Source organism: Protopterus annectens, chromosome 13.part0 (assembly GCF_019279795.1).
Source record: "Protopterus annectens isolate FY-2018-M chromosome 13.part0, PAN1.0, whole genome shotgun sequence".
NCBI classification, from domain to species: domain Eukaryota; kingdom Metazoa; phylum Chordata; order Ceratodontiformes; family Protopteridae; genus Protopterus; species Protopterus annectens.
Window position 1 is genome coordinate 938,483,399 of NC_056747.1, and position 26,052 is coordinate 938,509,450.

The 26,052-nt window shown below is 41.5% G+C and overlaps 1 protein-coding gene across 1 annotated transcript in view; it reads right to left on the reverse strand.

Moving 5' to 3' along the window:
- PLEKHH3 (pleckstrin homology, MyTH4 and FERM domain containing H3) overlaps window positions 1–26,052 on the reverse strand; it is a 777,695-nt gene that overhangs the window by 544,328 nt on the left and 207,315 nt on the right. Inside the window, exon 2 of the mRNA XM_044054707.1 lies at window positions 16,302–16,357. Within this exon, the coding sequence (XP_043910642.1) occupies window positions 16,302–16,357 (56 nt within the window). The remainder of the gene's footprint in view (window positions 1–16,301; window positions 16,358–26,052) is intronic.

Here is a 26,052-nt window from a genome sequence, read left to right on the forward strand (position 1 = left end):
CAGTAATAAACAGATACACCATAGGAGATACCCCCAGCTAATAGGAATAGGGGGAGTGGACCCATAAAGAAGGTTGCAGAGGGTAGGAGGGTGGGAAAATTGACTGCAGTTGCATACCTATCGGACATCTACATTTATGGTAGGTACAAAACTGTACTATGTCCTTCAAGAATGCAACTGCAGTCATAACATATGGGTTGAATACCATAGCCAAGCTGGGGGTGGTTGGAACTAAGAAAGTGATGGTGTAGCTAAAATTCCCTGCAGGACTGCCGAAGCAAAGCCTGCTCGGGATCTGGAGTATAAAGGCAGGTTGTAGTGCTTGGTAAATGTATGCACGGAGCTCCATGTAGCAGCCTCTAGAATGTCCTTTGTAGCCACTCCTCTTAGGAAAACTGTGGATGTGGCTATAGCTCTGGTGGAGTGTGGCCTAATATTGGCTGGCACACTTTTTCCATGAAAAGAATAGCAGAATCTGATGCAGTGTCCAATCCATTTGGAAATTGTTTGTTTGGAGATTGCTTTTCCTTGTACTCCAGCAGCATAGGCTACAAGCAGTTGGTCAGACTTTCTGGTGGCCTTAGTTCTGTCCAAGTAGTAGCGTAGTTGCCTGTGTATGTCCAAAGTATGCAGCAGTGCTTCCCCCCTGTTTTGAGGATTGGGGAAGAAAGTAGGCAGGTGAATAGCTTGATTTAGAGACACCCTGGAAATTACTTTTGGCATGAATGAAGGATTGGTTCTTAGAGTGACTCTGTCCTGATGAAAAATGAGAAAAGGAGGTACTGCCATGAGTGCCTGTATCTCCGAGACTCTTCTTGCTGATGTGATTGCCAATAGGAAAACCGTTTTCCATGAGAGAAATTGCATTTCTGAAGTTGCTGCTGGTTCAAAGGGAGGAAGAGTTAATTTTTCCAAGACAAAATTGAGGTCCCATGCAGGTACTGGCGGTTTCCTGGGAGGTTTGATATTCTTTATCCCTCTTAGGAACTGTCTTAGCAAAGGATGCGAAAACACAAGTGGATCACAATTGTATTTTGCTGAGATTGCCGAGGCATGAATCTTTATGGAAGAATTTGAGACACCAGTATGAAACATTTCTGCCAAGTATTCCAATATCTGAGGTATACTCAATACTGTTGTATCCTGACCTCTGTTAGCATTCCAGATGATGAATCTCTTCCACTTAGCTGAATAGGTTTTTCTGGTGGAAGGTCTGCGTGCTTCCAGTAAGATCTCTTGAACTTTTTTGGAAAGAGAGATATCGGAAGGAGTTATGGTAGCCTCCAGGCTGTCAGATGCAATGTTTTCAGGTTTTGATGAACAGTCCTGTAATTGTGTTGTGTTAGAAGCAGAGGCCATAGGGGCAGAGGCCATGGTTTGGTCCGAGTTATGCTCAACAGCAATGGGTACCAGTGCTGCCTTGGCCAGTCTGGAGCTATCAAAATGCCTGTTGGTTGTTCTGCTTTGATCTTCAGTATCACCTTGGTCAGCAGTGGTAGAGGAGGGAATGCATAAATTGTCAGGGAATTCCAGCTGAAGGAGAGAGCATCCGTTTTCCAGGCTAGAGGATGGTGGGTCCTTGTACAGAACTTTTCCAGGTGATGATTCAAGTGAGAAGCAAAGAGATCTATGTCCGATCTTCCCCATGTCCTTGTTACTTGTGAAAAAATGTGAGGATGCAGCATCCATTCGTGTGGACCCAAGAAATTTCTGCTCAGCTTGTCCGCCAGTACATTGTCCTTGCCTGGCACAAACTGGGATTGCAGATGTATCTTCAGACTTAGGGATTTTTCCCAGAGAATCATTGTTAGTCTGCAGAGGGGATAAGAATGAGTGCCTCCCTGCGTGTTTATATACCACATAACAGTGGTGTTGTCTGTCCTTATTAGTAAATGTCCTTGTTGAAGTGATTTTTCGAAAGTCTCGATTGCATGTATCACTGCCAACATCTCTTTTTGGTTTATGTGCAGATGCCTTTCCCTTGGTGTCCATTGACCTTGAATGCATCTGCCCTCCATGTGCGCCCCCCATCCATGGTCTGAGGCATCTGTTGTAATCATTTGACCTGCTTGAGGTTTGTTGAAAGACGTGCCTTTAACTGACTTGTTTGAGCCCACCACAAAAATTCTCTTTGTAGACATGGAATGAGTGGGATTACGTCCTCTAGGCTTTGGCTGTGTTGGGACCATAAGCTTTTTAAATACCATTGCAGCTTTCTCATATGAAGTCTTGCCAAAGGTATCAGAAGAATGCAAGATGCCATGAACCCCAGGGCATGCAGGATTTTCCTTGCAGTCAGCTGGGAGAGCTTTGCTAGGCCTTTGAAGTACTCTGGTAACTGCTGTTGTTTTTCCTCTGTGAGATAAGCCATTTGTGTTTTTGTGTCCAGTTTGGCTCCTAGGAAAATAATCTGTTGGGATGGCAGAAGTCTTGATTTCTGAATGTTGACTGTGTATCCCAAGGCCTGTAGTAATTGAATGACATAGTCCAAGTTTGCTATCAAGGTTTGTTTGTTGTCTGCTTGTATGAGGCAGTCGTCCAGGTAGGGGTAGATTTGAATCCCCTGGAGTCTGCAGTGTGCCACTACTGATGCCAGGCATTTCATGAACACTCTGGGCGCAGTAGATAAGCCAAACAGCAGTGCTGAGAATTGATAATGCTCTGTCCCTGCAAGAAATCTGAGGTATCTTCTGCAGCTTTGTCTGATTGGGACATGCAGGTATGCCTCCTTGAGGTCCAGAGTGACCATCCAAGACCCCTTGCCCAGCATGGGAAGGAGTTGCTGCAAAGTCAGCATTTTGAACTTTGGCACAATGAGATAAGTATGGCTTTTGTGCAGATTAGCATAGCATTTTGGCCTTCCTGCACCAGAATGAATGCTCTAGAGTGAAGTAAGTTTTTCCAGTTCTATCCACTGGAACTTAAAAGTGTTTTGATGTGTCAAAATGGGAAAATCACCATTGTCCTGGATGCTAATGATAAAGAGGTGCAGGGTGTAATAAAAACAAATACATAAATAAAAATGAAAAAGAAAGGGAAGTGATGAGTATTTACCCACCCCAGCACTATGGGTTCCTAGGTGGTTCAGAGAGGATAGTGGGTGAGAATCCGGATTGCAGGAGTGGTTTATCAGGTGATCTGCTGCAGTCATTACATCGGGGAAACTAACAGAGCTGGAAATGCTTACACTGAGAGGACTGTTGAAATCATAATGGAGGAAGATACCATGCCCTTCAAGATGGGTTAAGCAAGCCATGTCCTAGCCATGCAAATAAAATCCCTACTTATACTGCTAGGAAAAATTGTGAGCACAGGACCAAGTAGCTACTTCCATGATATCTTGTGCATTAACCCCTTTCAGGAATGTTACAGTGATCAGGAAAGTCAGGAATGCTGTGGTCCAAGGTGAATTTGTCCTTGTACAAGACAAGGAAAGACCCTTTACAAACGGGGATGTGCAATCATGTCACCATCATAGTGTAGATAATCACTACTAGAAAAGTAGTTTTCTATTAAAGGATTTTGAGATATGCCAAGGCAGCTGGTTCAGAGAGGGCTACAGTGAGTTGTTACATCATGAAATTTAGGTTCCAAGCTAAAGGAAGGACACCTATGTGATCTGGGATGTAGTATGCCCTTTAGAAAACCATTTGACAGGTAGTCTGGAAGTCAAGAACTATCCAAAGAAAAGTCTCTCAGCTATTTTAGCTTGCTTATCTTAACCGAGGAATACTTTAAGCCAGTAAACAAGATTTTGGAGGGATATTGCATGGCAACTGCCATGCACACATACACGTATATATACACACACACACACACACACACACACACACACACCTCTCACAGTGTAGGTCCCATCTTTGGCATCATGAGGAAAATCTTTTCCACTTAACTAGGTATGATTTTTCGGGTACTTCGTCTAGGCACAACTATAATGCTAAGCATGACTCCAGAACACAGGTGTTGCCTAAAGGAAAGAAGAATTATATCCTCTAAGCATCTAAGTTTAGGGTGGTCAAGTTGTGGTGTATGAAGGACACTTCACACTGCATCAAAACATCCATTTGATGAGTCTTTACTCTTGGGTTATCCTGCTGGCAGGCAACCCGCAGTCGGCCAGAATTCCAAAGTCTAGGTCCAGCGTCTGTTGCTTTTTTTTTAAAACCTGTCTCGCTATGTTAAATGGGTTTAGCATAGCGAGACAGCTTTAAAATAAGCAACGGAGATCTCCGTTGCTTATTTTAAAGCTGTCTCACTATGTTAAACCCATTTAACATAGCGAGACAGTGTTTTAAAAGTAGAGTTATACTAATGGAAAAAAGTCTGGGCGACCAGACCTTTTTCCATTAGTATAACTCGATTTACAATGTGCACGCTGGCCAATCAGCGTGCACGTTTTGGGGGGGTCATGGTATAACAGAGATGTTAGCCTTATGGGTGGGCAGGATTGGGGATGAATGCATAGTGACCAGCTGAGCAACCCAAATTAACAGACATGTGAGTTACCCACACACACACACACACACACACACACACACACTATCTACTTATTACTTCGTTATTCAAGAAAACAAAAAACACACTAAATCATCAGCTGCAGGAGAAGGACAAAAATCATTAAACTATTTGCACACATATGAGCACTAAGCTTATGAATGAGCAATTACAATTGTAAACCTAGAGTGCTAATTAGCTGTGCCATTTAATATTACCTGTGCCTATATTTACTTTCACTTTATACTTGAAGGGTCATTATTCTTAAAACAATTTTAATTGTATTCTTTCAGTTTATAGTGATTTGTTTATTTTAAGATACATTCCCTGAAGCCCTCTTTACTTTCTTGTGCACATTAGTGGTTTCAATTCACTTTATTATATTAATCCCACTAGTACCATCAAGTTTTTGATGCAATTATCCTAGCCTCACCCATCTTTTTTAACTTTGATACTTTTATTTAGATACAATGGAGAGGCACCCTGCTATAGACTTTATCCTGTCTCTAATATAATAACACTCATGTGATAATATTAGCCTAGACTCATAACTCCTTTTTAATTTATTTTTTTCCTACAGTCACCTATCTAACCTTTATTGACAAGGTTAGTCCAACTAAACTAATAACCTCCTTTCAAAGGAGACCTGAAGTGGAATTTTTTTTTTTTTTTTTTTTACTACAAGAGGTTGACCAGGATATTGGGGAACTTCCACTAGTCCTTTTTGATAGATGCTGTGGGATTTTATTAGTATTTGGTTTTTTTTTTTTTTTTTCTTTTTTTTATTTTTTGCATTTTTTTTTCTTTTTTTTTTTTTTTTTTTTTTTTTTTTTTTTTTTTTTTTTTTTTTTTTTTTTTTTTTTTTTTTTTTTTTTTTTTTTTTTTTTTTTTTTTTTTTTTTTTTTTTTTTTTTTTTTTTTTTTTTTTTTTTTTTTTTTTTTTTTTTTTTTTTTTTTTTTTTTTTTTTTTTTTTTTTTTTTTTTTTTTTTTTTTTTTTTTTTTTTTTTTTTTTTTTTTTTTTTTTTTTTTTTTTTTTTTTTTTTTTTTTTTTTTTTTTTTTTTTCCCCCCCCCCCCCCCCCCCCCCCCCCCCCCCCCCCCCCCCCCCCCCCCCCCCCCCCCCCCCCCCCCCCCCCCCCCCCCCCCCCCCCCCCCCCCCCCCCCCCCCCCCCCCCCCCCCCCCCCCCCCCCCCCCCCCCCCCCCCCCCCCCCCCCCCCCCCCCCCCCCCCCCCCCCCCCCCCTTGTACAAGACAAGGAAAGACCCTTTACAAATGGGGATGTGCAATCATGTCACCATCATAGTGTAGATAATCACTACTAGAAAAGTAGTTTTCTATTAAAGGATTTTGAGATATGCCAAGGCAGCTGGTTCAGAGAGGGCTACAGTGAGTTGTTACATCATGAAATTTAGGTTCCAAGCTAAAGGAAGGACACCTATGTGATCTGGGATGTAGTATGCCCTTTAGAAAACCATTTGACAGGTAGTCTGGAAGTCAAGAACTATCCAAAGGAAAGTCTCTCAGCTATTTTAGCTTGCTTATCTTAACGGAGGAATACTTTAAGCCAGTAAACAAGATTATGGAGGGATATTGCATGGCAACTGCCATGCACACATACACACACGCACACACACACACACACACACACACACACACACACACACACACACACACACACACACACACACACACACACACACACACACACACACACACACACACACACACACACACACACACACCTCTCACAGTGTAGGTCCCATCTTTGGCATCATGAGGAAAATCTTTTCCACTTAACTAGGTATGATTTTTCTGGTACTTCGTCTAGGCACAACTATAATGCTAAGCATGACTCCAGAGCACAGGTGTTGCCTAAAGGAAAGAAGAATTATATCCTCTAAGCATCTAAGTTTAGGGTGGTCAAGTTGTGGTGTATGAAGGACACTTCACACTGCATCAAAACATCCACTTGATGAGTCAGAAGGATATGGTTTTTACCTGATCATTTTGAATGGGTGGGAGAGCCAAAGTTGCCTTAGTCAGAAAGGGGAAGTCATTATTTCTGGTCTCTCTCTTCCCTTTTTTTCTAGATTACTCTGGGGTGCAATGGAAGCGGAAATAAAGCATGCAGACTCCTCTCCCATTCAGGAGAGATATCCACTGCACAAGCTTTTCTTTAAGGTGGTATGGAGAAGAATTTATTCAGTTGTTTGTTGCCTAGAGAAGCCAAGATGTCTGTGTCCGGAACACCCCATCTGTTCATAACAGACTAAAATCTTTCCATGGAGCATCTTTTCTTGTGGGTCTGCTGAAGTCTTGGCCTGCAGTGGAGTTGTTCCTTGACAGGATGCAAGCAGCTGTTAGCAGAGGGTTGAATTTCTGAGCATGCTCCAAACTCTGCACTGCTAGCCTGAAAAGTTGAACCCCCACCTCTGTTTGTTGATGTAGTAAATGACTGTGGTGTTATTTGTAACCACCTTAAAGGTTTCAAAACTGTTCTGAAGAGTATGCTGACCTGCAAGTATTTCTTTCAAATGTTTGTAGGTCATACTTCCTCTGGACTTTCAACCCCCTAGGTTGTGTGTCCTCTAGGCCTGATCTGAGCATATGTGTTGAGAGTCACCTAAAGGGCATACCCTTGCTGAGCCTGATTTGGTCTATCCATTGTAACAATTCCTTCCTAAAGCAGGGTAAAGCTGGGATTAAGGTCTCCTTTAAAGGTAGCTTTCCTTGTCCCAAAAACTTCTCAGGAAGTACTGCAGTTTTATCATATGCAGCTTGACAAGGTGTACAATAAAGGTTGAAGCCATGTGACCCAGCACAGAGAGGACTTGCCTAGCAGTCCATTGGGGTTTTGGTACTATGGTTTTGAAAAGATTTTTAAGGGTGTCCCATTCTTCTGTAACCAAAAAGACTTAGATACCACAGTGTCTGGGACAGTCCACAGAAAGAGCACACTGACCGGGAATCAAATAAAACTTCTGGAGGTTCAGTGTAAATCCTTAATTGGTCAGGGACTCTAAGCCCCCCTTACTCTGCATGAACTATTCCTGGAGTAAGCAGTTCTCCCTGTAAGAGTAAATGTGGATGCCCTTGATATTGTGGTGTGTTATCACTGGAGCCAGGCATTTGGTGAATACTCTTGACACAGTAACTAAAACAAGGAGCAAAGTGGTAAAGTGGAAATGGTGTCACCCTGCCACAAACCTTGGAAACAGCCTGTGACCTTTGAAGACTGGAATATGTTAAGGTAGGTGTCATTTAGATCTATAGTACATACAAATGCCTGAAGGTTTAACATGGGGAGCAGTGCCTTGTCTGCCAAATTTGGTACTTTTTAGAACTTGTTCAGCATTGAAATGTCTAGAATGAGTCTCCAAAGGCCATCTTTTTCCGGAAACTAGAAAAAGCCTGAAATATAAGCCTTTCTTCTCATGTTTAGTGGAACCTCATCTACAGTGCCTGAGATAACACCTCTTCTACAGTGGGTTTTTTTAATATGCTCCTGGTCTCATTACCTTGGATATTTGCTTTTTTGTGAATTTGAGGAAAAAAATTGCATTTGTATCCCCTGAGGATTACCATTAGGACTTATCTGCCTGAAGTTATTTATAGCCATATTTTAGGGCAAGATGCCAGTTTGCCTCCTATCACTGGCAATAACCAGGAAGGGGCCAAGGAGATGTTTTTGTGGAGGATGGCAGAAGAGAACTATGGCAGTCACGAAGGATGGAAAAGCCTTGCTGGCTCCTTGTTTACCAAAGTCCTCTTGCTGCAACTTTTTCTGAAAGGCCTTCCTACCCATGGGGTATTTTTCTTTGTCTTACCTCCTGTAGAAAGGATCTTGCTTAAAATTGTAATTCCTGTTGTACTTAGGCAGGGGACGATGAGACATTTGCTTAATGGATTCTATTTTCTTTCCTTTACCCTGAGTTTAAGTACATTGTAAACCTGGGGTCCAAAGAGCACCTTTCTATCCAGTGGAGCACAGAATAGCTTTTCTTGGACATATTCAAAAAGGGACTGAGCCAGCAACTGGAAGTGCCTTCTAAGGGATGACCCCATAGCAGCAACCCAGGATGATGCAATCACAGCATCATACCCACATTTAATTTATATGTTTAGCTAACTGCTGGATGGCCTGGAATTGTTTGACCAAAGCTGCCTCCATCTGCCTTTGTTTGGCTATGCATCAATTTACTTACAAGTTTGCTTCCTTGATCTTTTAATTATTCTTTAATTTCATTCTTTTTCCAATAAACACTTTAACGGATTCACAACTGCACATGTAAGCTGGAGCCTATGCTGGAAACAACAGGTATAAGGCAGAGATCTGATCCTGGGCAGGATGTCATTCCATCTCACACATACGCCCCCGACCAGACACACACCCATCCACATATCCCCAACCACAAACCCATCAACACACAGACACACATCCGCACACACCCACACATACCCACATCCACACACGCACATGCACACACAGACATCCACGCGCACACACAGACATCCACGCGCACACACAGACATCCACACGCACACACAGACATCCACACACACACACCCACACACACACACACACATCCACACACACACACACACATACATCCACACACACACACATCCACACATCCACACACACACATCCACACACACACATCCACACACACACACACACACACACACACACACACACACATCCACACACACACACACATCCACACACACACATCCACACACACACATCCACATCCACACATCCACACACACACACACACACACACACACACACACACACACACACACACACACACACACACACACACACACACACACACACACACACACACACACAAGAATTCATGGGGTCACCAGTTCACATCCTAGCATGCCTGTGAGAAACTGAAAGACCTTGGCAAAAATACACATAGACAGTGATGGTACAAATACTCTGTACAGAAGGCAACCCACCAGGAACCCTATGTGAAAACAAAGTGCTGTGATTTTCATCTATTTTGATCCCCATCCTGGGGAGAGTGATATTTTACCTTTGTCCATGTGCTTCACTCAGATATCTATGTTTTGCTGACGGCACACTATTTGAATAACCATTTGACTGATGATATCCATACCTAGTTTACAGAGCCTGTCTAAGTGTATTTCAGTGCATTTTTGATTCACTGAGCTGCAGGGGCGGCTCGTGCTATCAGACTGCTGGACTCCAGCCCTCCCACCTACAAAAACACAAAAGAAAAATCTTTAAAACTAAAAAACAAAACTGAAAAAAAAAAAAAAAAAAAGCACGAGTCCCGACTCCTCTGCGCATGCGCAGAGGCATTTGAAGACCTCAGACTGCCTTTATCAGCAGTCCGGATAGAGAAAGACAGGTACCCAGCAATCACTGCTGCAAGCGCACCCAAGAATCAGTGCAGTGATGACTACACAGAAGAGGAGGTCCGGACTGCTTCGGCTGCAGGCAGACCCAATGAGGAGAGAGGCAAGCTGGCAGACCCAATGAGAGATTGAGGACTAAGAGAGGTGAGCTGCTCTCGCGGGACATATTGCGTGGGCGGGTTTGGTCGCTGGATTGCTCCGTTTTGGGATTGGCTTCATTCAGGAGGTAGGTGCCTGGTCACTGGATTGCTCCGTTTTGCGGACGGGTTTGGTCGCTGGCTGGATTGGTTTCATTCAGGAGGTAGGTGGTCACTGGATTGCTTCGTTCGTCTGTTGAGACATACAGCAGGTAAGTGAAGGGTGTGTGTGTGTGTGTGTGTGTGTGTGTGTGTATGTGTGAGAGTATGTGTGTGTGTGTCTCTCTCTCTCTCTGCCTGGAGGGGCTACGTAGGGTAGGTGCCTGGATGTGTGTGTGTTTTGAATGGATGAGTGAATGTACGTGTGTGTATGTGATGGGGGGCTGTCATACTTCCAAAATCCTGCAATATACTGGGGAGCAATAGACACCAGGGATAGCTGTTTACAATGTGCCAAAACCCTTAAAAAGTACCCTTGGCAGTCACACACACTGATTTCTCTGCAGCCACTAGACACTAGGGATACTACAAAAATATTATAAAGTCTGTGAATGTAAAATAAAAGTTGCAAAGGGGGGGGGGGGTTAACCTTAGACTCTCTACTCGACTGTAGAAAAAAGGAAAGGTGTAGAGAGCATGAGTTTAGATTGGGTATAGAGAAGAGTAAGTGTGGGAAAGAGATAATGCAATGGTGTGGCTGAGGAAATGAGAGAGTTTTAAGTTAGGTATGGGCTTTAGAAGTGTGCTGTGTTAGAAGATTTTACGAGGAGGGATGATTATATAAAGATTGTCAGAAGGTTTTGCTTATGCTACATTAAAATGTCATTATGTCACACAGCCAAGCTGTTTATTGACAAAATGCATGCAGATAGCTGTTTTCTTATAGGTATTGACGTTTCTTTGAATGAGAAGATTAAGAAAACAGAAAAGGAGTCAGTTATGAGTTTGGTAGTGAGACTTTTACAGTTAGCATTGTTATAGAAACATAGGTGGCTAGAAATTATACTGGAATAGCCCGCATATAAATGTGAGAGGGAAGGGAAATTCTGAAAACTGGTCTTAAAAAAATAGCATCTTAAAAATAAACAAGTATAGACGGTGCAAGATACATTCAGTTCTGTGGGTAAAGGACAAAAACCAGAGGGGTAGGAAGGGAAAAGAGGAGAGTGGGGCTATAAAGAAAACAATAACGTTGAGAAGAATGTAATGCTGTACATCATCATGTCTGTCTGCCTACCAATATGTTACACTTTGTCTTAATAGAAGGCATTAGGGAAATAGGAGCTGTACTAGAGAAGGACAATGTAAACACAGCTGGGATGTTGGCAAGATTTGCAATAAGCAACAGTACATTCATAAAGTAGTGAAGTGAACAGCAACAGAGAAAAGAAAAGAAATAGTGACAAATATATAATAACGACATTGTGGGTAATGCTGATTTACCCACGTTGGCGTGGTTTGGTCCCGAGGCGAAGCCCGAGGATCAAACAAAGCCAACCGTGGGTAATACAGCATTACACCCAGAAGTGGTTATTGCTATTATATTACGACATTATTTAAGAAAAGAAACTATTACTTTTCTTAAATAATGGCATAGTATAATGCCTGTTTACTGCCCTTCCGCAGCTGTCTGGCATCCGCGGCAGTTCTGATGTACCGCGTGCCTGCGCAGTACAGAGTTGTGGGCAAAGCAGCGGAGAAAGCAAGATCTCCGTTGCTTTTTACTGTTTCGCTATGGTAAATGGGTTTAACATAGCGAGACAGTTTTGAAATAAGCAACGGAGATGTCCGTTGCTTATTTTAAAACTGTCTCGCTAAGTTAAACCCATATAACATAGCGAAACAGTAAAAAAAGCAAAGGAGATCTTGCTTTCTCCGTTGCTGTATTTTTTAAACCTGTCTCGCTATGTTAGATGGGTTTAGCATAGCGAGACAGCTTTAAAATAAGCAACGGAGATCTCCGTTGCTTATTTTAAAGCTGTCTCACTATGTTAAACCCATTTAACATAGCGAGACAGTGTTTTAAAAGTAGAGTTATACTAATGGAAAAAAGTCTGGGCGACCAGACCTTTTTCCATTAGTATAACTCGATTTACAATGTGCACGCTGGCCAATCAGCGTGTACGTTTTGGGGGGGTCATGGTATAATAGAGATGTTAGCCTTATGGGTGGGCAGGATTGGGGATGAATGCATAGTGACCAGCTGAGCAACCCAAACTAACAGACATGTGAGTTACCCACACACACACACACACACACACACACACACACACACACACTATCTACTTATTACTTTGTTATTCAAGAAAACAAAAAACACACTAAATCATCAGCTGCAGGAGAAGGACAAAATCATTAAACTATTTGCACACATATGAGCACTAAGGTTATGAATGAACAATTACAATTGTAAACCTAGAGTGCTAATTAGCTGTGCCATTTAATATTACCTGTGCCTATATTTACTTTCACTTAATACTTGAAGGGTCATTATTCTTAAAACAATTTTAATTTTATTCTTTCAGTTTATAGTGATTTGTTTATTTTAAGATACATTCCCTGAAGCCCTCTTTACTTTCTTGTGCACATTAGTGGTTTCAATTCACTTTATTATATTAATCCCACTAGTACCATCAAGTTTTTGATGCAATTATCCTAGCCTCACCCATCTTTTTTAACTTTGATACGTTTATTTAGATACAATGGAGAGGCACCATACTATAGACTTTATCCTGTCTCTAATATAATAACACTCGTGATAATATTAGCCTAGACTCATAACTCCCTTTTAATTTAATTTTTTCCTACAGTCACCTATCTAACCTTTATTGACAAGGTTAGTCCAACTAAACTAATAACCTCCTTTCAAAGGAGACCTGAAGTGGAATTTTTTTTTTTTTTTTTACTACAAGAGGTTGACCAGGATATTGGGGAACTTCCACTAGTCCTTTTTGATAGATGCTGTGGGATTTTATTAGTATTTGTTTTCCAGGAAGAGCACTGATCGCTGGGGACCTTTTTCAGACTCCGCCCCAGAGTGGTGTCTGATTAAGTGATTTGCTCAGAATCACATGGTTAGGCAATGTATGCTAAAGGAATCAAACCTTGTACCACCAGACCACAGGAAACAACTTGTTAAACCTACCAATGCTGCACTTGTGTCAACAATATAATCACCTTAAGTGGGAATAGAATACACAGCTTTCTGGTCTTCCAGTACCACAGTTAAGCTACCAGGTGAAAAACTGATACTGCCATTGCCTTTATTTTGATACAGTCTAAACTTTATCCTGACACTATATTATAAAAACCGTTATTCGTACCTGTTAGCCTAGCTTTATGCATCCCATTTAATTCTGCTGTCTTTATTTCTATAAATTGCAATGATATATCCTGTTTACATTATAACAGCACTTCTATATTTCTTTAACTTCCTAGGTAGTAATGTTTTTCAATACGTATCAGTATATGATGTATCTTGCCTCCCAGTTTATAATGTCATTGGTAAAAATCGCACTGTGTCATCATTTTCAATTTCCCCACCTGTATCATATGTCTAACAAGCCTAAATGAGTCTTTTGTTTGTGCTATCACTGCACATTTCCTTGTCCAGAAGATAATGTCCACTAACATGTGGCTTCTACCTAGTAAATCTTCATACCCCTTCCTTTTCCTGAAAGTTATTTCCATCGGCTTTACCTGCAAACATACCCAGGATACATCATATACATCTCATCTTATAAGCAGCATTTGTTGTCTTTCCTGCTTTTATGTTTATGCTGAAAAGATGACTTATTTTTCATTTTTTTTTGTAACACATACATTTGCCACCACCTATAAAACGCATTTTTTCTTCCTATTTCCAGTAACTGTATCATTTAAGTTAAAAATATTTCACCCTGACACCCATTTCTTTCACAATTTTAATATCATTTTTTTCATTATTCCAAGGTAATTATAATGAAGTTTACTGGCAATAAAAATCATTCACGTTTTATAATTATGCTTTCATCATCAGCTTTCTGATTCTAGAGCTCATAGCTTTGATTTTACTTAATTTGAACTAAATTTAAGTTTAATAGCATTATGTTGGTCTTTACTGTACACTGAGCAGCTGTTCAACTTCTTCCTAAGTCTGTCACGCAGCCTACTTTTTTGACTATGCAATTGTGTGGAGGAACATTTTATAGTTTCTGTTGTCTGCACCAGATTTCAGCACATATTGGGACATAGAAAACAGTACAATCACTCAGTTATATAAGCAGTATTAATCAGTGAAAAGCTAAATGCAGCTATAGGGAAGTAAAAATTGGAACAGGTTAAGATTCCTAGTAAACTATGTAATACTTGGCATAGAGTGTAATACCACGGATGTAACACTGTAATGGGGTGAACACTTTTATTAAGAATAATAGGGAAATGTGAATCACCTCAGTGATGGCTATGTAGAAACCATCCATTACATTTGTGTGTAAAAATTTCTCTTAAGTTGTTTTTAGGAATCAAGAGAATGTACTTTCAACATGAAGTCTTGCAGTGATAGCTTTGTTCCCTGGCGATCATCAACTCGGACTTTGTACAACTATTTGCCCTAAAGGCAGTGGCTATTACTTTTAAGGCAAGCCTAATAAGGCTCTGTTAACCCAGAAGCAGGCTACATTATTGCAGCTGTTATACCAAATGCAGCAATGGCTGAGATAGTCTAAAACATTGTGTGATTTTTTTTTTCTCACCCAACATTGAAGTACTTAAACCCGTAGGAGTAAGTAGGGGGTTTCAGCTTCTGCCTCCAATTTGTAGACATTCCAGCAGCAGGAATAGTAGTTACCTGGTGAGATAATGAATGAGTAGAAGTCTTTCTGATCCTCCTCCTGTATGCCTATTTAAGACATCACACTCATAAAAATATATCATTACATCCATTATGTTAATGGACTTGATTAATCCAGGGGAATTAACTGAACTGAAGGCATGAACTGAAATCTTCCCCTCTCCAACATAATTTATATATCTTTTACATTGCTCATGACTTTTACCTGTAATTATTTTTACTAGACATCAGAGTACAAGCACTGCCTAATCCATAACAGCATCTCAGTGACTAAAAATTCAGCTTGTATACAAAATAGATGCACATCAGGGAGTCAATGAAAACTATGTAGATAGTGTAATGTAGTCATCATCTTCTTTCAGCTGTTCCCGTTAGGGGTTGCCACAGCGGATTATTTGTTTCCATTTCTTCCTGTCCTCTGCATCTTGCTCTTGTCACACCAACCACCTGCATGTCCTCTCTCACCACATCCACAAACCTTATCTAAGGCCTTCCTCTTTTCTTGTTACCTGGTAGCTTCATCCTTAGCATCTTTTTCCCAATATACTCAGCATCCCTCCTCAGCACATGTCCAAACCAATTTAATCTTGCCTCTCTGGCTTTGTCTCCAAACCTTCCAAACTGGGCCGACCCTCTAATATACTTATTCCTAATTCTGTCCACCCTCGTCACACCCAGTGCAAATCTTAACATCTTTAACTCTGCCACATCCAGCTCTAACTCCTGCCTTTTTGTCAGTGCCACTGTCTCCAACCCATATAACATAGCTGGTCTCACTACCCTCTTGTAGACCTTCCCTTTCACTCTTACTAGTACTCGTCTGTCACAAATCACTCCTGACACTCTTCTCCACCCACTCCATCCTGCCTGTAGTCGCTTCTTCACCTCTCTTCCACACTCACCATTACTCTGAACTGTTGATCCCAAGTATTTAAACTCATCCACCTTTGCCACCTCTACTCCCTGCATCCTCACCATTCTTCTATCCTCCCTCTCATTCACACACATATATTCTGTCTTAGTCCTGCTGACCTTCATTCCTCTTCTCTCTAGAGCATATCTCCACCTCTCCAGGGTCTCCTCCACCTGTTCCCTACTCTCACTACAGATCACAATGTCATCTGCAAACATCATAGTCCACGGGGACTCATGTCTAATCTCGTCTGTCAACCTGTCCATCACCATTGCAAATAAGAAAGTACTCATGCAGTACAGTAGTTAAAAGTAAAATTAATCCACACATTTTAGATATCACAACCACAGCACTACTGGACATTGATGAAAGTGTGAGTGAGCATAGTAAAAGATGGTATACAAGTTACATAATACTAAACTAAATAAACTAAATATCACCCTTTTGTGTCCAGTTAATGCACTGTGTGTTCTTTTGCAATACAGAATACAATAATGCTGCTACCAAGTTCCAAAAATGAAGGTTCCTTACCTTTCGGACCCATTGACTATATGCTGTGGCTGAGTCAGATGTACATCCTGCACGCTCTAGAAATTTAAAGAAAGACAGAGAGAAAAACCTCACTGAAAGGAGTGCAACATGTCATCATTTTACTGTGCAGAAAAGCATTTCTGCACCAATAAGTCAAACTAATAAAACATGTAGATGCTTCAGGTCTGACTTATTTTTAAAAGAAAAATTATATTTCAGCTATTTAAGTAAAGTTGCAGGAAATACACACACATTGAATCAGCCCTGTCTAGAAAGCTAATGGACAAGCCAAATTTGCAAATAAAATATTTTCCTGTTCTCTTAAACCATATAAAAGACTTAATACTTTCACCCATGCAACATGGTCACTTTATAACTGTAGAAGCTACTTCTCAATACAATTTTTATTGGGCTAGAGAGGAGCTTGTGTACAGAGACAACCCAGTACAGTCATGTATAATCATATTACAACTATTATTCATATAAACACGAGCAATGAGTGAAAAGTACAGTTGTGTACCTACCATAAATGTAGACATTCGAGTGTATTCACTGTTGCAGTCATTACTCTTGGGTTATCCTGCTGGCAGGCAACCCGCAGTCGGCCAGAATTCCAAAGTCTAGGTCCAGCGTCTGTTGCTGTCGCCTCTTTTCTGACGTCAGTGTGCCAGGGGTATAAAAGATGCAGCAGACGCCATTTTCTTCAGTTTTGCTTGCCTCAGATGTCAGATGCCCCAAATAGGTAGGCTGAAAAATATATCAATAAGAAATGCATGCACAAAAAATACATTTCCTTCATCTACAAGCAAATACACCAAAAAGGTTGTATAGGATAGAGAAGTGCAGATAAGTCCCAGCAAAGAGAAGGGGGATGGTGGGTAACCTGGACTGCAGCAGTGAATACACTCGAGCATCAACATTTATGGTAGGTACACAACTGTACTATGCTCATCGTGTTTCACTGTTGCAGTCATTACTCTTAGGTTGAATCCCAAATCTGAGGATGGGTGGCTGGGCTAAATACGATTAGGAGAGGCTATGAGGCCCTGCAGAACTGCAGTGGCAAAGCCTGCTCTGGACTTACAGTAGAGAGGCAAGTGGTAGTGCTTTGTAAAGATGTGCACTGAACTCCAAGTTGCAGCCTCTATGATTTCTTTCGTTGGTACTCCTCTGAGGAAGGCTACTGAAGTGGCTGCTGCTATGGTGGGAATGAGGCCTAATGCCCTTAGGCACTGATTTGCCATGTTGAGAATAGCAGAAACGGATGCAATGGCCTATCCATTTAGAAATAGTCTGTTTTGAGATAGCCTTTCCTTGTGATCCTGCAGCATATGACACTAAAAGTTGCTCAGTCTTTCTGAAAGCTTTAGTTCTGTCCAAGTAGAAGTGTAACTACCTGTGTATGTCCAAAGAATGCAGAATTTTCTCACCCTTGTTCTATGGATTTGTGTAAAAGGTAGACAAGTGAATGGTTTGACTTGAGGGCCACACTGGACACCACCTTAGGCATAAATGTAGGGTTTGTCCTCAGAGAAACCTTGTCTGGATGAAAAATGATGAAAAGTTCCACAGCCATGAGTGCTTGTAACTCTGAGACTCGCCTTGCAGAGGTTATGGCTAGGAGCAGAGATGTTTTCCAGGATAAGAATTTAATATCTGCTGTTGATGCTGGCTCGAAAGGAGGCAGTGCGAGTTTTTCCAAAACATAATTGAGGTCCCAGTCCGGAATTGGTGCTCTCCTTGGAGTCCTAATGTTTTTGGCCCCTCTGAGGTACTGCCTTATTAAAGGTTGAGAAAAAATAGGTGGTTCCGTACTGTAATGTGCAGAAATGGCAGAGGCATGAATCTTAATTGATGAGAAAGAAAGGCCTTTGTTCAGCATCTCAGTTACGTATTGTAAAATCTGAGGAATATTTGGTACAGACGTGTCAATATCTTGTTTCTGGTTCCAAGCACAGAATCTCTTCCATTTTTCTGCATAAGATTTTCTGGTACTGGGCCTCCTGGCCTCCAAGATAACATCCATAACAGCTTTTGAAAGAGGAGTTTTCTGAATGGCTACATTATCCGCCATGCTGCCAGATTTAAGGTCCTGAGTTGGCTGTGGAGGATCCGATTGTTTTGTTGGGTCAGCAAGTGAGAAGTTTGAGGCAATATCCATGCTGGACCTTGAGACAAGCTCTTTAGGATTGGGTACCAGTGCTGGCGTGGCCAGTCTGGTGCAATCAGAATAATTTTTGGCTTCTCTTGTCTGACCTTTAGAAGTACTCTGGGAAGTAGAGGTATTGGGGGAAAAGTATATACTGTTAGATTTTTCCAGCTGAATGACAGGGCATCCACTTTCCATGCTTGCTTGTGGTAAATCCTTGTGCAAGATCTCTGCAATTGACAGTTGCGAGGGGAGGCAAACAGATCTATGTCTGGGCATCCCCATTTCTTTATTATCATCCTGAAGACTTGTGGATCCAGTTTCCATTCGTGGGGATCCATGAGATTTCTGCTTAGTTCGTCTGCCAGAGTATTTGTTTTTCCTGGCAGGAATTGTGCTTGCAGGTGAACTTGAAAAGCCAATGCTGTGTCCCATAAGGTCATTGCTTGTCTGCAGAGGGGGTAGGAATGAGTACCTCCCTGCTTGTTTATGTACCACATGACCATATTGTTGTCTGTCTTTATCAGTAATTGTCCTGGATGAAGCAGGTCCTTGAAAGCCGTCAGGACATTTTGAACAGCTAGCATCTCTTTTTGATTGATGTGAAGATGCATCTGGTTTGCAGGCCATGTGCCCTGAATACATTTTTCTGCCATATGGGCCCCCCCCCAGGCATAATCTGATGCATCCGTTGTCAGTGTCTGTTTGGTTGTGGGTAAACTGAATGGTAGACCATTGTTGTGGTGACAGGCTTCTGCCCACCATCGAAACTCCTGTTGTAGGCAGGGAATGAGTGCAATTACTGTCTCCAGGCTGTGGCAATGCTGAGTCCAAACACTTTTCGGATACCATTGTAGTTTCCTCATATGCAGTCTGGCATATGGAATTAGTAGAATGCAGGATGCCATAAAACCCAAGGCCTGCAGGATTTTCCTTGCAGATAGGTGGGTTTTTGTTGCCAATTTCTTGAAGTAAGTAGTCAGTTGTTTTTGCTTGTCTGGCTTGAGATAAGCCATCTGGGCAGTTGTATTTAAGCTTGCACCCAGGAATATTATCTCTTGAGAGGGCACTAGTTTTGATTTCTTATCGTTTACGGCGTACCCTAGGCCATTTAGTAATCTTTTTACAAATGCCAGATGCTTTAGAAGAGTGCCTTTGTTCTCTGCTTGAATTAGGCAGTCGTCCAAGTAGGGATATATCTGAATTCCTTTTTGTCTGCAAAACGCAATTACAGGTGCCAGGCATTTTGTAAAGACCCCGGGCGCAGTAGATAAGCCAAAGTGCAGTGCAGAGAATTGGTAATGCATTGAGCCAGCTATGAATCAGAGGTATCTTCTGCAAGATTGTCTGATTGGTACATGCAGGTATGTCTCTTTTAGGTCCAAAGTTACGAGCCAAGCCCTCTTGCCCAGCACGGGAAGTAGCTGCTGAGGAGTCAACATCTTGAATTTTGGAACTTCCAGAAACGTATTTAGTATAGACAGGTCCAGAATTGGTCTACAGGTTTTGTCCTTCCTGGGTACTAGGAAAAGTATGGAGTAAAATCCTTGCTCCTGCTCTTGTTATGGTACTTGCTAAATGGCCCTCATGTCCATGAGGGCTGTAATTTGTTTTTGTGCCTCTGCCCATTGATTGTGTGGCAGGTCTGGCATGCCCTTTGACCTTGGTAGAGTGTGAAAATGGAACCTGCAGCCTTGGGACACTATGTTCAGAACCTATTTGTCTTGGGTAACCATTTGCCAATTTTTTGAGAAAAGTGCTAGTTTTCCCCCTAAGGGGGCTGTCAAAAGGAAACTGCTTGGAACTGGTAGAGGAAAGTCATTGGGACTGTTTCCTGTAAGGCTGTGATTTGTCTTCTCCGCTTTTGGAGGTAGGAGCACCCCATTATTTAGGCCTGTATGAGCCTTGGGGCTGAGATTTGCCTCTGGGACACCTGTATCTGCCTCTTTGTGGTCTGTATGAGACTGGAAAGGACCAATGTATGAGACTGGAAAGGACCAATGTTTAGAAGGCCAGTTCCTGCTAAACCTGGGTGGCTGTACCTGTAAGAAATCCTGGACTGTCTGCATGGATTTTGCTTTATCCTCCATTTTTTTCAACACCTCTTCTGCTTTAGAACCAAACAAAGTATCATGCTGTAATGGTGCATCTAATAATTTTGCTTTAACATGATCAGGCAGATTTTGTTCCTTTAACCAAGCATGCCTTCTAATAACAGAACCTGTAACAGCGGCCCTGCAAGAGTCCTCCAGTGAATCATAACCACATTGCAAAGTATGCTTTCCCACTTGTTCAGGTGCATGCAATAAATCCTGCAATTCCTTGTTCTCTGAACATTCAGTATTTGTCAACATTTTCTGTTTAAGTAGTGACATTAAATATTGCTGACATTTAAGCATATGAAATTGACAATTTAAAGCCCTTACAGCCAGAGTGGTAGAAGTGTAAACCTTTTTCCCCCATCTGTCTAGAGCCCTAGAATCCCTATCAGAGGGGACAGAGTTTTTTGCAGTGGAAGCTTTAACCCCCTTGGGACCCCGAGATATAGTTTCTGGGTCAGCAGTGGGGTTTTTATATAGGAATTTATGAGAATCTGGGACCCTGTAGTATCTGTCTGGCTTAGCAGGTGCAGGGGTAAAGAGTCAGGGGACAGTCCGGACTCTGAAAATACATCATCTACAATATCTAGAACAGGTGGAATAGCAAGGGGTCTGTGCTGAGGAAGAAGCAGGAAGTCTCTGTGCCTGTTCTTAGACTCAGAATAGTCTTGGCTCTCCCAGTGGAAATGCCCCCTCATAGTATGCAGCGTTTCCCCAAAGGAATAGTCCTCAGGAGGAGAGGCTGAAGGAATGGATTCTTCAGCATCAGAATCCTCATTGGGAAGCATGGGGTAATCCTGTTCAGAAGAGGAATCAGAGGAAATAGATACCTGATCAGAAGAATCATACTCTGTCTCTTGCCTAGGCCTCTTATCAAAGTAATTAGGTCTTCGGCCAATTTAAGCATCTGTTTTTAGGCATGGAAGTCTGTCCAAGAGAATGCTGTACTTGTTTCTTTGTCTTTAGAGCTGCTTTAGTCTTTGTCTTTGAAGCTGAGGATGGCTTAACATATAGTTGTGTAGGTCAGAAGGCACCCTCAGAAGCCAATGCCTGCTCAGCGGCTCTGGACCCATCTGAGGGATTGATTTCCGAGTGTCCAATACCTTGAGTTGCCAGAGGCCCAGTCGGCTCCACATGGGAGTCGGTAGCGGCCTGTGGCTCTGAGGTAGCGGACGCCAGGGACTGCGAAAGCGCCTCACTGAGAACCGGTGACTGGCCTAGAAGAGGCTTAGTCATCGGTTTTGGACCTCGGATGCCTATCCTTGTCCTTGTGTTTTTTGTAAACTCCGGATGTTGGCTGTTCCATCGGCATTATATAATTAAATCTTTGGCCAAAGTAATGAAATGCAAAATCGAACCGACGCTTGACAGTGCGTTGGTTGAATCTAGCACAAAACCGACAGCTAGCAACGTTGTGATCAGGGCCTAGGCAAGGAATACAGCAAGAGTGAAAATCCTTATGAGGTATTTGCTTCTCACAAGAAATACAATTGTTAACTTTTTCTGACATCGGTCTGGAGCAAAAAAAAAGTTTCCCCAATGGGGTACTTAGCTTTAATGAAGACTTCGGTTCTGAAATTCAAATTTGAAAATCTCAGGAGTCGGCTGACCGTCACTTGCAAACTACTTTTGCTTCGGGCACCGCGAGGCAAGAAAGACTGAAGAAAATGGCGTTGGCTGCATCTTTTATACCCCTGGCGCACTGATGTCAGGGAAGAGGTGACAGCAACCGACGCTGGACCTAGACTTTGGAATTCTGGCCGACTGCGGGTAGCCTGCCAGCAGGATAACCCAAGAGTAATGACTGCAATAGTGAAACACGATGAACATCAACAATGAAACAGTGTTTTCTATACTGGATCAAGCTTCCCACAAGCACCCACATCTCTTTCAAATTCTCACCTTGGCTCAAAGAACTGCATATTCTGACACGCACTGTAACATCTCCATAAATGCCTAAACCCGGAAAAGGCCACTGTATATTGAACAGAAAGACAGGCAGTTATTAAACTGGCTTAGACTTTTCTTTTTTTTTTTTTCCAAATACCTTTATTGAATTATTACTTGTGACATAGGCACATTTACAAACATAACAAACAAAAAATCCCCAAAGCACAAAGCTGAAACCACTAATAGGCAACGGATGTAAAAGCACACGAAACAGATCAAACTATATTAACATAACAAATATTATACTTCACATATATTGCTATATATCATATAACCTAATCAATATTATATATATTGCTATATATCATATAACCTAAGAAATATTACACAAATTATTAAATTCCTGTTTTTTTTTAACCAAGACACATCTTTATTAAACCATAATTTACTATATAGGCAATCATACATTTATATAAATGAAAACAAACCACACCGATACAATCCTAGTCGCAAGCATTTTACATCACATACTATACTGACACACTCCCAGTTGCAAACATTTAGATTTTCCATTTAAAACCAGAGTGAAGACATGGGAACAAACATTATATAAATTCATAAACTGGACACACGCATTCATTTCATAGTAATTAAAAAAATAAACTCTTCATTGCAGGAAGACAATCTTTACCATCTGCCAGCTGTAAGCCTTAGACTGTTCAAAAATTACTTTGAAAAATTACTCCCTGGCATTCCACTCTACTCTCCCACATGGTATTACTGAAGTCTTTTAAAAAAAATTATGAAAAAGTCACCTCAGCTGCAATAGGTTAGTTTATCCATACTTAGGAAATTCTTACAAAGTTGCTTAACTATATCATTGGTGGAATCATGTACAAATGCCAGCAACACCGGTGCTTCAGATACAGATGCCAGCAATGCCAATACATACATGGGCTCAGGAACAGATGCTAGCCGGGCCGGTGCATGGGTTCGGTACAGATGCCAGCAATGCCACTACATAGTTGGGTTCAGGAATAGATGCTAGCCGGGCCAGTGCATGGGTTCAGGTACAGATGCTAGCCGGGCCAGTGCATACATGAATTCAGGAATATATGCTATCCAGGTCAGTGCATAGGTTCAGTACAGATGCCAGCAATGCCAGTAAATACATGGGTTCAGGAACAGATGCTAGCCATGGCAGTAAATAGGTTTGGTACAGATGCCAGCAATGCCAATACATACACGGGTTAAGGAACAGATACTAGCCATCTCGGTGCATAAGTTTGGTACAGATGCTAGCAATACCAGTACATGGGTTCAGGAAAAGATGTTAACAACGCCAGTGTGGGTTCAGGAAGGGATACTCTTGCAACACTTCTCACAGTATCAAATCAAATAGGAATGACAGTCAAGTAGCTACAAAGATTTTTCTCAACTTCTCTAAGGCATCCTGCAGTTGCATCCATGAATGATTCAGGGCTTTCAGGATAGGCTGCAACTTTCTGTAGTTTCATGTAACTTGGTTCAACAATTACCAGTGACAGAAACTATATACAGTTAGGCAGAGAAACAAACATTCCTATACACCGATGACACTGTCTTACCCATTAGGGCACAGTCTCATAAACTTGCCCACAGCAAGATCAAACAGTATTTTCAGCACCTGCCTGAATCACTTAATACACTAAACTCGAGCAAAAGTAGGCGGTTTAACAGTTTCTGTCACACCTCTTGCTTATGGGCAACCTGCATTATAATCAATACTGAATCATAGCTATGTTGTACTAGAAAATTAAAATTAATTAGGTGTCATTAACTGACAACTACTTAATCTCAGAGGAGCACATCATAAATACTATTAAAACAGTGGTTAGATAATAGGATATCTTTAAAGAACTGGAGTGCATCTTATATGTGAAAGCAGGCACAGATTTATTTCATATTTGCTTGTTGTATTATAAATCCATATACAAAAAAAACCACACACACATACATATATATAACATATACATACATACACAGACACACACACACACACACACACACACACACACACACACACACACACACACACACACACACACACACACACACACACACACAAAGGACAGTCATCAGGCCACACTAGAAGAACTCAAGAATGTATAGTACAATATGCGACAGATTTAATAACCGATCCGCATTTAAATCTCACCACAGCATCCTCCTTGTTCAGCACACACCAACTTCAGCATATACTAGACTGGTATATTTCAATTAGAAACCCTAGATCCTCAGGACAGCCTATAATACAATGCAAAATTCACAACTCATTTGGAAATGCGATCCTTAAAAATCAATATGCATAATCTGGAGCACACTTCCAAAGAAAATTGGCTAAGCTCTGTGATATAGAGAGATGAAGTCCTCAATATGACCCAGACAAAATGAGGACAATTACAGGCCCGAGTTGTGCTGGAGTCAGGCAGGGGAGTGTTGAGTAGCCACTGCTGTTTTGCCTGGCCTTGGTGGAGGACATAATGTAGCTCACTACACTGCTGGGATTCTGAAGCTTAGCTACTCCAGGCAAAACATGTTACAGTGTGCGATCAGCAGATGCCAGACAGTTGGTAGCACACTACTGGTATTCTGATGCTGCTCTACTGCTTTTGTGGATTGGACCGAAGCCCTTCCTTCAGCTCTTTATGTGTGGTATACATTGTAGTAAGCTGCTTGTGTTTTACTAGGGGTGACAGAGAGTGCCCCTCCTTAAGAGAGGTGGGAGGAGTGCCACAACAGCCAAAATGAACCTTTTTTTTTTTACTCCTCAACTTAGAAAAACAGCACCACCCACTACATAAGCCATTTATGGGTCTACTGGCACTTACTGGTGAGAGACGCAGAGACAAATAAAAGCTATAAATATACATTGGCACTGCCAGGCTTTATTTATTGGACATATACTTGCCCAAAGGGAAAGGTGCCACAGGCTTTTATGTATGTAAACATGCATGTTAGGTTACGGTGTTTGGGAAAAAATGGCTACCTGGATGATAGCGTCCCATATCTGGCTATCACCCCAGATGGAATGGACCGGCCAACTGATTGTCGGAGAGCTGATAGAAAAAAATGATTAAAATAAAAAATAAAATAAGTGTGGCTTTCTTTCCTAATTCAGTTTCTGTATCAAGAGAACCTGTGCTGCCTGACTGTTTAGGGGCACCTGTAGAAAGAGCAATCACTTCACCTGGTAAGTGGATACTACTACTTACATAAAGAATTAACCTAGATATTTTTTATATATTATCATCATCATCATCATTACTTCCTGCTACTTTTCTTTGTTTAATTCCAACAATACAATAATGCCATAACAGTGGGTTTCAAGACTTATTATATAATCCATCTTGGGAAATGCACAAGTTCATAAAAACACGCACGTTTATTGATCCACAGCAGAAAGAAAAAAAATGGGAAAATAGCTCACTTGGATTTATACTGTATTTACTGTCTAGGAACAGTACATTTACATCAGGCATCGTAGTTTATGTATCCAAACAGCAGCCTTTCCACCGACAAGCTGCCCCTCTGGTTAACAAAGCTGTAGACACTTTCTGGCCTACCCTTCAGC